Genomic DNA, 12,531 nt, shown 5'->3' on the forward strand with positions numbered 1-12,531 from the left:
ATATACATACAGTATGTAGGTCGGGGGGAGGCTGGAAATTGGGGCAAGGTAGAGTTAAGCTCCAAGGATGTGTAATGTTTGTGTGCTATTTCCAGCAAAGGTGATGTAAAACATAGCCACACTTTTAAAGCAGAATTCCGGGTAGTAAAAATGTCCTTAATCCTTGGCTACCCCTGCACTGCAAGGGTTAAGTGATCATTTTTGTCTAGGTTCATCAAGGGACTTACAATGACTGCGGTGGAGGAAGAGACAGGCAGGAGGGAGCGCTGTCACAGCCGGCCAGCTCCAAGGTATAACTTTGTTGTTTTTGAACCTAGGCAAAAATGAGCCCTTAACCCTTGCAGATCGACGGTAGCCCCACTGCAATGGTTAGGGAAATTTTTACACAGAGTTGTTCTTTAAATGCTTGCTCTTCTACATTTCTAATATTGTGTTGAATATAGAGATTTGTAAAGTGGCCACTAGAGGGAGCGGCGAAAGCCACATAAAACTGTCTCACACAAATAATAAACTGCTGGGAGATAGGATTTTGGGCAGAAGAGATGCAAACAAATTCTTCCTCTCTTACCAAGAGATTGTTTTATTTTTTGTGTACACTGTGGGATGCATGCACCATGCAGTGTACATACTCAGCCCATTTACAGGATTTCCAAGATGCTGTGAATGCCAAGCGGTGTTTCATCATCAGTGGCCACCGAATGACCAAAGAGGATGCCAAAGAGGATGTAGGTGGCAGGGGCACAGAGTGGGCAGGACCGAAGATCAATCCGAGAGCATTGTAGGAGTGCACACTTGTAAAGGAAATGTGCCCTAATGTGCAAGCGTGCTGTGCATACCTGCATATTAGGGCCCAAACCCAGCCTTCACATAGCAGTTTACTTTAGCTTTAACGGGTGTTGAGATTGGATATTAGAAACATGGGGAGTGCATTGTTTTCAATGAGCCAGCTGGCTCATAGATAACATTTGTAAAGTGCTGCAAAGTAGGAAGCAGGGCCTGAGTATGTAATGAGCAAATATGAGCCGTATTTACAGGCATAAAGAGAAATTATACATAGAATCAAGGCATTATTTTAACACTCATATCTGTAAAAAAAATAAGTCAAGGCAACTTGAAGACGTTTCACTGCTCATCCACCCAGCTTTCTCAATTCAGAATGACTTCTACAAAAATTATCTGGGAATAAATATGGTGAATGTTGTTCCAATCCACATAATCTGTTAGTCACATGCATTGCATAATTGAAGCTCATAATAATTTCATAATTTCGCAATCACACCCAGAACCATCCCTGTTGTGGATATTATCTCAGCTACTGAGGCCTCAATCCACAGTAACAAAGTGCCACAGGGTGAGGCTGAACAACTTCGCCTAAAAGTGTCTGCAGCCCTGGCCAGTGCCAAACCACCTCCGTCAAACCTGACTACAGAAGAAAGGAGGGCGGTCACATCCCTGAAAAAGATGACCATCACCATCCTGCCTGCTGATAAAGGAAGATGCACAGCTGTACTTAATACATCTGACTACGATGACAAGGTGACTGCACTTCTGAATGATAACAACACATATGAATCCCTAAGAAGGGACCCAACCAGTGGTTACAAGAAGAAAGCTATAAATCTACTACAACAGCTGGAAAAGAACAAAGCCATTGATCGGGCTATGTATCATTGCCTCTACCCTGGTGAAGCCCTTCTGTGTATATATGGACTTCTGAAGATACATAAGTATGGGACCCCTCTCAGGCCAATTGACAGCAGCATAAACTCTGTGACTTATAACGTGGCAAAATACTTAGCCAGAGTCCTCGCCCCTTTGGTTGGAAATACACAACACCACATACAGAACTCTCAAGATTTCACAACCAAAATCAAGAACTTAATATTGGGCAGAGAAGAAACAATGGTATCCTATGATGTCACATCCCTCTTCACCTGCATACCCACCACAGAGGCAATTGGGACAGTGAGAAAACAGTTGCTACTAGACAACACCCTAGACAGCAGAGCAGAACTTAACCCAGATCAAGTGTGTTCTTTATTGGACCTTTGCCTGAGTACCACCTTTTTCAAGTACAAAGATATTTTCTACAGGCAGAAACATGGGATCGCCAGTTTCACCTATTGTAGCCAACCTGTACACAGAGGAAGCAGAAAGCAAGGCCCTGTCCACCTTCAAGGAAATAACACTTAGTCATTGGTTCAGATATGTGGATGACACTTGGGTCAAGATTCACAAACAAGAGTTACAGGCTTTCACTGACCATATCGACTCAGTAAATCATAACATCAAGTTTACACAGGAAGATATGCAAAACAACAAACTGGCTTTCTTGTACTGTTTAGTAAAAGTAGAAGAGGAAAGGAAGCTGGAAATAGAGGTCTACTGAAAACCAACACACACGGACCAGACTAGACCACAAACTGGGAGTCATCAGGACTCTACACCACCGGGCAGAGAAAATTCCCACCAGAACAGAGGCCAAGATGAAGGAATTCAAACACCACAAGTGGGCCCTTAAAACTTGCGGGTATCCAGACTGCCACATACAATGCTGTTTTAACAATTCTCTCTGGGCAGGTTATTAACACCAATCTCCAATTATGCAAATGCAATCAACACCTGGATGTGACTAACAGATTATGTGGATTGGAACAACATTCACCATATTTATGGCCAAAATAATGAATAATGAATTGAGAAAGCTGGTTGGGTGACCAGTAAAACGTCTTCAAGAAAAATACAGCAAGTCCAGTTTCCTTGACTTATTTTTTACAGATATACCATGACCTGGATGAATGAGAACCTTCATAGACACATTTTAACACTCATTCATATTGTTATTTGTATCATGTTGATATCTTAGGATATCGAAAAGACTGTAAATTTCGTATAAAGAAACATGTTTGCATCTCACCTGGGGGTCCTTGAGCCGAGAAAGCTCTGGGTATAAATAGAACATTATCCCATCGTACGCTCCGGGGAGAGTGGCTCCTCGAATAAGCAGGATAAACAGCATAACATAGGGGAAGGTGGAGGTGAAATACACAACCTGTCCATAGACATTGGAAGTAGACAAGTAAGACATAGTAATAATGTTCTATTATCAAAGATCTCTTTCTTAAAGGGGTTCTAAACCCTCCATTTTTTTTGCCTATATCTACTGCTTGCAAGCAGTAGATATAGACAAAAAGTAAAAAAAAAAAAAAAAACGCTTTAACTAGGTTTAAACTTACCGTGTTATCGCTGCGCGCTCCCGCTCGAGAATCCGAAACTGCTCGAGCGGCCGCAAAGCATCTTGGGGCGGGCGCATGCGCAGTTCGGATTTTCGGCCGGGAGACGAGCAGAGACGCAAGGTAAGTCTATGGACGCGTGCACCCGCATGCAGACACCGCTGGATCTGAAGTGCCTGCAGGGACAGAGGAGTAAGCGCTGGGTCGGAGAGCCGCCGCACCGCTGGAGGGACAGATGAATACATCAGGAAAGAAAAAGATCGGATTAAGAGACATCATTTAAGGTAAGTGCTAATATTAACATTGGGGGAGGGAAACCAAATTTAGACTTTAATGTCACTTTAAGTATATTACAATGTTGCCTTGTAATATTGACCACGTTGTATGTTACACTTCCCAACAACTGTAATTCTACACTAGAATGTTTAAATGTTTAAAGGAATCCTCTCAGGATATACTGTGAATATTGTCTTGTAACTGTTTTACTAGTTAATATTCAATATATTGCCAGAAGTAAGTAGAAATCTGACCATCGCACCTATATGAGTTTATTGGACATCCAATTGATAACACCATGGCCATTATTATGGAGTTGGCCTATCTCTGTATAGCAGCTTCCATTCTTCTGGGAAGGCTTTCTACAAGATTTTTGAGTGTGCCTGTGGGCATTTGTTCCAATTCGTGAGGTCAGGTACTGATTTTGGATGAGAAGACATGGATTGCAATTGGCTTTCCAACTCATCCCAGAGGTGTTCAATAGGGTTGAGGTCAGGGTTCTGTGTAGGACACTCAAGTTCCTCCACCCCAAACTGGTCACACCATGTCTCTATGAAGCTGGTTTTGTATTCAGGGGCACAGTCATGCTGGAACAGAAAAGGACCTTCACCAAACTATTTTAACAAGGATGGAAGGGCACAATTGTCTTAATTGTCCGCCTGTGCTGTAATGTAAACAGGACTCCCCACTGGCACCACCTGAACTCCATCATTCGGAGGAAGGGGGGTCGGCATACTTTTGGCCATGTAGTGTATTGTGGCATATTGATATTCTTGTTTCCCCACCAGTGTCTCTCTCTCTCTCTCTCTTTCTTCCTCTCTCTTTCTTCCTCTTTTTCCTGTATCCTTCTCCCTTGACATTGTAAGCAAAACTTTATTGTTCTTCTATGTGCGATGAATGTCCATTTTACCTTGAAAGGGACTCTGTATGTGAAGCACCAGCAAAGCTAAAGACCTCTTTTTAAAAAGTAATTTTTTCTTTAAGACTGACAAGGGCATCAGATTTTTATAATCCATTTCTCTTGTGATTCTTTTTATCTGATCGTAATACAAGGTTTACACTTATATTCTATCCATGCAGCATATTGTAATCTTCTTTGTCATAAGACCAACTGCTATGGATATCATATAAGTATAGTGTTAAATAAATGCATTACAGATCGAGGTGAGGGAAGCAGAACACAGAGGGGTCAATTCACAAAGCTTATTTTCTTCATTTCGGCCATTATTTCATTGATATCGCTTGTTATACTGTATAGTTGCTGTGTAAAGGTAGTCAATTCACAAAACTCAATAACGCTTCTTATTTTTAAGAAGTGGTAAATTAACTATTCAGATGTTATTTTAACTATTCAGACGTTATTTTAACTATTCAGACGTTATTTTAACAACTGGAGTGATAAAATATGCTTGAAATGCAATTCACAAAACGTCCTTTTATCACTCGTTATTGAGACGTAGATTTATCACCTCCTTCAGGGTGGCGTTATGACAGATTTCAGGAGTTATCAGATGCTTGTTGCGCTGAGATGACGTGAGGTAGATAGAAATTAAACCTTTTTTTTCATTTTCACATGGCTTAATGCTTTTGCTTACAGAAGAAGAAGGTGGCATGTAGTTGTAATTTCTACAGTTTTTATCCTTCTACAAATGTAGATGATTTTTTACAGTTAGAGGTTAGTGGGAAATCTCACATGACACCAAAAATCAAATGTCCCTGGACTCCCTTCAGTGGGGTTGTAGAGCAAGTGGATTGTTCCATGCAACATATTTAATATCAAGACAGGCTTTATAGGTGGTAAGGAGAATTGCTTGCCCTCCCTACACTGTCTGATTGTCAAGAGATGTAGATCTAAATAAATCTAATGTTTCATATATTCATTCCGTTCAGAATTTTTTTTATTGTTATTTCTATATGATTTCTTCTCTACCAAATTTAAAATTAGTATGCATGTGGTGAATGTGGTGAATATGGAATATATTCCTTCCTTATATGTGAAATCCTTTTGTGTGGTGAAAGTGAAAGTAACAGTCATTTAGGAATCTGCTCCAGCCCTTCTGCTACCAAAATTGTGAAAGTGTTAAAATAACACCCAAAACGTTATTTTAGTAATAGATAAAATAAAGTCTGTGATGTTAAAATATCACTTGCTTAAAGGAGAACTATGGGGGTTAAGGCTTTTGCCCATAGTTCTCCTTAGGGTAAAGGGAGGACACAAACTAGCGTCCTCCCGTCATACTTAGGAGACGCCGCAGTATACCGTGAGCTGCAGCTCGCGGTATACTGAGACGCCGCAGCTGAAGCGGATCCCGACAATTATGCCGGGATCCGCCCAGCTGCGTGACTGACAGCTGGCTCTGCCTATCTAGAGGCAGAGCCAGCTGTATCCGCACCCTCCCCCGTCCGTTCCGCCAGTCAGCGCTGGCGGATCAGAGCGGGGAGAGGGGAATTCAGCCCCTCCCCTGTCACGGCAGAGAGCCGTGACAGGATCGAGAGGTGAGCGAACGCCGGTATGTGTTCGCTCACCTCCCGATCTACTGAGCCGACCTATGACAGTCTCATTGTCACAGGTCGGCTAGAACTATGAGGTGAGAGAAAAACACTCACCTCATAGTTCTCCTTTAAGGAACGTTAAACTGCGTGTGCATTCATGATTCCGGCTTTTGTGAATTGCATGTTTCAGCCTGTAAAATAAAGAGTGGTAAAATAAGGATAGATAAATTAACTTCTACTCTAATAACGCTGAGCTTTGTAAATTGATCCCAATGTGCCATAAGTTTATCCCTTTGGGCTCTATATGCCGAGGACATATTATTCAGATTACATTTTTAACATTAGTGTATTTTTGGACATGTTGAACCCTAGCAGAGCTTTTAAGGGTGGAACCACAGTTGTCCATTTTTGGCACATGCAGTTTGCATTAAAATCAATGGAAACACAATAAAACACGTGTAATGAAAATGCGTATGAATACCATAAAGCATGTTGATTTTATTACCTTGCGCTCCTGTGCGCCCGATCGTACTGCAGGCGGGGGTCGTGTCTGCAGTGCCATTGACTTGCCATGGCACTGCAGATGCCCCCTCCCTCCCCAGAACGTAAGGTAATGTAAAACGTTGCATTTTCAGGCATTGACCTTGATGTAACCATTAATGTAAAATGCATATGCCAAAAACAGACAAGTGTGGTTCCAGCCTTATACAAAAGCTTCTGTGGGTCTCACTTCCATCACCAATTCCAAAAATGCTTTGTTATTTTGGAATAGTGATGATATTTTTAAGAAGCCTTTTTTGTGCTTTGCACTGGTTTACTGTAGGGCTTATTGGCTGCTTTAAGTCCAACTCATCATAAAGCCTTGTAATACTTGGACTTTGGTTGGAAACTGTGTGCAGTTCTGCCTTTAAGAGTAGCATGGTATACATGTATACATATATAAACTTCAAATTTTGGTGGAATGGATCTTCTTAGTCAGAGAGAAAGGGTCACATGGTGTGTGGTCTCACCTTCCCAGTGGATTTGACCCCCTTCCAAATACAGAAATAGCATATGATCCAGGCGAGGAGGAGACACAGCGCCAGCTCCCAGCGGATAGATCCAAGTTGGTGAATGCCCTCTGATATGCCCAGGGTTCTCCTCCTAAATGATACAAGACCAATTTCATACAACATCAGCATGAGTTGGGTTTCCACTGAGAAGCAACAGCAGATGAATAAACAGTAAAAAATAATAATTCAAAAGTATTTTAATAAAGAAAAAAACCACCATGTGAATTGTTTGATTGACAGTGTTTTAGCAGACTAGATGTAATTCAGTTAGGGGTTATATTCTAAGAATATCTAACGCTTAGGCCTTGTTCACACCAAATGCAGAGCAGATCCGGTCAGGTTTCTGCACATGCACGCTAGTCTTTTAGATGCGTTTTTGATGGGTTTTTGATGCGTTTGGGGGTAAAAATACAAAAAAAATTTTAACGTTTAAAATGGGCCCATACAGGCGGGGGAGAGCAGCGGGGATCCAGAGGAGAAGCTGCAGGCTGTGCCGCCCCCATTTCTTCCTGCAGCTCTGGACCCTGGCTGTGCCTCCCCCCGGTGCAGAGAGCAGAGCTGTGGGAGGGACTCAGTATGCTACACCCACTAGCAGCTGCCTGCAGAAAACTATAGGAGGGGGTGGATACAGGACCAATTACCCTGCACAAGGAGAAAGAGCAGCAGTGACTGGTCTTCATTACAGAAAGCTCCTACACAGAGGCAAGAATACACCAGGCTCCTGTATATAGACAATATAATTTAAAGGGTTCTTGTAAATTATTAGTATACAGAATTTTTGACTCTTCTCATCTACTTACTCCCAGAATTCCACCTCTGGACTGGTCTGACTGCTGTTCCGAGTCCAGTTTTCTGCCCGGTTAACAAACTCCACACAGTTTTCTGCAGAAGAAGTTTTATGAAATGTGGAAGTTATGCAGATGAGCTATTCAGTATGTATTTTAGGAAGTAACGAGACTAAAATAACAATTTCCTAAACCAAAAGTGTATATAAACCCAATAACAAAAATGACATATATGGAAGCTTACCAGTTCTTAGATATGATGGCTGCATTAGTTCTCTTTTTTCAGTTTTCTTTTCCTTATTTTCACCTCATAATCTTGGCAGTAACACATTTTTTGTCCTGGGGTGATAATGCTCACTCATCATACTATATCTATGGAGGAGCAGCACCGTCTCCCTAGGTTAGGACTACAGAACCCTCCCCCTCTACTCATTTTCATTACATGGGGGATGTTCTTTAGCGTTGTCACCTAAGATGGGACTAATGAATCCCCCTCTGCTCTTCCCCATAACACGGGGAGAAAAGTGTTTTGTAGTCCACAGAAACAACTGGCAGCACTATAAGGCGCCATTCACACTGAGCGATTTATTTTTTGCAGCGATATCGCTCATATTTCCACACGATATCGCTCTATGTATCTTCTCCAATCCATTTCAATGGAGCTGTTCACATCTCGTCGCTCAATATCGCTTGTAGCTCATCGCTGGTAGCTTGTCGCTCCTACATGACCCTTTTTTCAAGCGATTTCGAGCGATTTTGCTCCTGATTGCATACAGCCCAATAGGAAAAAGTTGCGCAATGTCGCGCGACAAGTTGCTCAATATCACTCGTTGCGCGCAATATTGCTCAAAATCGCGCAATTTTCATGTCGCTCAGTGTGAATGGGGCCTAACTGATATGAGTTCAGTACAGGCAAAGACCACAATAAGCTCACAAGATTTCTGGCAGGAAGAACAGGTATTCTTTAATTTGAACTTATGGAAAGTGAACAGATATAACAAAATGGTTTCAATGGTAGAACATCTCCAGGATAAACATAATTCCCCTCGCACCCCCTCTAACTGATCACCAGAATTGATGTCTCTGTTTCTGATGTCTCTACTGACTTGTGATGCTCAGGTCCCTGTTCTTCTCTCTTCTTTTGCTTACTTCCAGTGGGGTCCTTCTTCAGGACCATTATTATTGGCTGTCCAGCGACATGGTCCTCTCACAATCCAGAAGACAAGTGTGCATGAGGGGACTGGTGGTCTTGAGTGCATCTACAGTGCTGGATTAGTGTTCCCCAGCCCCAGAAATGGCAGGGGTAAGGGAGCTGGGGGACTTAGACTCACCACACACACATTACCATCAGATTGTACAATCTCCTGGTTGGACACAAATTGATCAGGGTTTAGGTTGGCCTCTTATTACATAGTTTTTGTAAATCTAAAGTTGATTATACAGAGATTGTACGAGGAGACTGCAGATGTATGTTGACCCTTGTGGGAATGTATCTTGCTTCACCACGTCAGAAAAACATACCCTTTCATAATGGGTTAGAGGGGGGTAGGGGAACATTTTTGACTGGTAATTGGCCAAAAGTGACCAAATAAGAGAAGATAATTGTTAGGGATTGAAAAAAAAACCTTTAAGTACATGTTCTGAGCCATAGTTCAAGGTTTTAAGAAATTTGGAGTTGGAGACACACCAAAAAATGTTACATCGATTCAGTGCAAAAACCAATTTGAATCTGCTAAGTAGTAAAATGTGCTGTTAAACTGTAAAAGGTGCCCCCGGAAACAATGGCAATGGCAGATCCTTTCTTTTACTAACAGATTGCCAGTGGACCTTTTTAGATAGTAGATGCTGATTCTACCCTTTACCTGTGTTCCAGGTGTTGTTGCAGGATGCCCAGGGTAATGTGGCTGTGAAGGAGTTAAATAGATAGAAGAACGCCCAGGCCAAGATCACAATGTAGTAAATATTGGCTAAGAAAGACATCACCATCGCCCCATATCCGATACCTGCGGGAGAAGCGAAATTCCAATTCATTATTTGTAGTTTGAGGGGTTGCAGACTATGCAGTCAGTGCCTGACATCACATGTTTTGTATCCACTCCTGTTGCATCATAGGGGTTAGGGCTTGTTTCCACCAGCCCGCACGTCTACCGCAATGTCCTGTGCCCCGAACTCAAGGGATCGCATATGTAGTGTCTTCTTACGTTCTGGGGAGGGGGCATCTGCAGTGCCATGGCAAGTCAATGGCACTGTAGACACGACCCCCGCCTGCAGTACGATCGGGCGCACAGGAACGCAAGGTAATAAAATGCCCTGCGTTCCAGTGCGGTGGGATGGCAAAAAATCACTGGAACGCATGGCATTTTATTACGATGCGTTCCTGTGCGGCCGATCGTACTGCGGGCGTTCCCCCTCCCGCCCCAGAATGCATGGAGACTATATATATGCGATCCCTTGTATTCTGGTGTTCTATCAAAGTTTGTGACTGCGTTAGAATGTGTGACCGGTGACGTGGTCACACATTTTAACATAATCCCGCCCAGTTTTTCAGCGGTGGAATGTTTGACTGGTGACGTGGTCACACATTTTAACGTAATCACGCCATTTTTTCTGCGGTAAAAAATGGGCGATCTGCCCTGAAACAGCTGATCGGTCCTGAAATCTCACTTCTATCCAACTTTGTGAGTGCGATCTGATGTTTCACAAAGTCCGACAGCAATGACATTTCAAGACTGATCAGCTGTTCCAGGGCAGATCGGTTCTCCTGCACATACCATCTGTGATGCCGATCTGCCCTCATATGATAAGGATATGATTGAGTACAAATGCTGAATCTTCCCTCCAGGGACATCATTAAAGACCTGAAAGGCAGAAGACGAATAAAAGCACCACACCAAAGATATAGGAGTTCATGTATATTTATTCCATTACACAATCCCAATTATAACAGACATCATGCTAACTCATTTTAGGGATATATAGTTCCCACTTCATCAGGGCTTCAATTGCTGGTTTAGGTAGACTTTTAGTGGTTAATATAGGTTTACATCTACTCTAGAATAAATTGACTCCTTTAAACCAAAAGCATGCTTCAGGAGCTGTTCATCTCCTATACTTTTGGTGTGGATCTCTTTATTTTACACCTTCCATTGGTTTTAAAAGGCACCTAGCCAGAGCCATTGTGCTCCACAGTATGGACTTACCTTCACACTTGGGACTACCTCAACTTCAGCTTTGAATACGCTTTAAGCTTTAACCCTCTAAAATGTAATCCCAACCTTATCACCCTAAACCTTGACCCTAACTATAACCTTAACCGAACCCCAACCTTTTATCCCCTAATACTAAGATACCTCCATAAAATACCATGCCTTCTCTAGACCAATCTGTAGCAGCTTGAGCACTGAACCATCTATACCAAACACAAACAGTGAAAAAGCCACTGATTCATACTGTGGTGCCATGAGGGTGTAAGGCTCTGTTCACACCGGGGCGGTTCGGATCCATCGACATGAACAATCCCATAGATTGCTATGGCGACCGTTCATGCGGTTTCCATACAGCTTTTACCCAATTTCAAGCAGCACCATATAAAATCAATGTACAAATGCAGAAATGAACATAAGGTATTATACTGTAGACATGTGTGATTTGTTTCGTTCCGAATCGAAATTCGGACGGAAATTCGGAGATTCGGATGTATCCGAATTCCGAATTACAGATTTAACTAATGCAAACGAATCCGAATTTCCGATATTTTATTTCGTTAGCGGTAGCCTGTACGAAATTCCGTTTGTTGGACGACATCTCGTTGCAGCAAAGTGACATTTGAGAAAAAAAAAAAATCCCCTCAAGTGTCACTTTGCTGCAGCGAACGGACGAAACGCTCCGCCCTACTGGTATTCTTTTGCCGCCATCTGTCAGATGCTTCATTATGCGGCGGTAGCCCGAAGCATGCGGTCGGGTCAGCGTGCGACGCTTTAAACATTTTTTTTTTCCTTTTTTTAAAAACATTTTCATTTATCTTCTAATTTTGCTATTTTTGGATTTTGGGTTGGCTCAAACTTCTTCTGTACTTCTGTACTTCGGCTCAGCCGAACATGCAGAGCCGTACAAGATTGAAGTGAATAGCCGAACAGTGTTCAGCTCACTTCACTTCGGTTGGGTTAGTCACTCGGCTGCCTTCGGCAGCTTTGTGACTAACCCACGAAACCTTTTTTCCACTTCCAGGGTTGGTCAGCAACAGCTGTTTAAAAAAAAAAAAAAAAAAATATATTGTAATGAATGGCTTCAGAGAGCCTTAGTTAACTAAAATTTATCAATTTTGGTTTAAAGTTTAACAAGCACTGACCATGAAACATGTTTATGTCACTCAGTGCTGAAAAGGCTGCAGACTGCACTGATCATGAATTTGGCAAACTAATAGCAAGTCCCAACAGCTACATGCATCCTCTGTGTCTAGTGGGGAAGGACTCTAGGAAGTCTGATGAAAAGTGGTTTAAACTACCACCTGTAAAACCAAAAGAAAGTTCAATTTTTCTTCTTGTCTTTAAAAAAAACATTAAAAAAATTTGGGACAAAAAAGACCAAAATGATCCCTTGATTGTCCCAGAAAATAGAAATGTGTTTTCATTTGGTGTCATCAGCAACTGCAAGTTACTGTAGACACAATAGTCCCATATTTCATAGCCCAGA

At 42.2% G+C, this 12,531-nt stretch overlaps 1 protein-coding gene across 1 annotated transcript in view; it reads right to left on the reverse strand.

Annotated features, from left to right (window-relative positions):
• The window catches only part of LOC108804599 (sodium- and chloride-dependent betaine transporter-like), a 33,360-nt gene that overhangs the window by 16,185 nt on the left and 4,644 nt on the right, over positions 1-12,531 (reverse strand). The window contains exons 4-7 of the mRNA XM_018576422.1: positions 9,702-9,842; positions 7,855-7,936; positions 7,013-7,145; positions 2,918-3,052 (exon numbers count right to left, since the gene is read on the reverse strand). Coding sequence (XP_018431924.1) covers positions 2,918-3,052; positions 7,013-7,145; positions 7,855-7,936; positions 9,702-9,842 — 491 coding nt within the window. The remainder of the gene's footprint in view (positions 1-2,917; positions 3,053-7,012; positions 7,146-7,854; positions 7,937-9,701; positions 9,843-12,531) is intronic.

Source organism: Nanorana parkeri, unplaced genomic scaffold (assembly GCF_000935625.1).
Source record: "Nanorana parkeri isolate BGI_ZX_2015 unplaced genomic scaffold, ASM93562v1 scaffold67, whole genome shotgun sequence".
NCBI classification, from domain to species: domain Eukaryota; kingdom Metazoa; phylum Chordata; class Amphibia; order Anura; family Dicroglossidae; genus Nanorana; species Nanorana parkeri.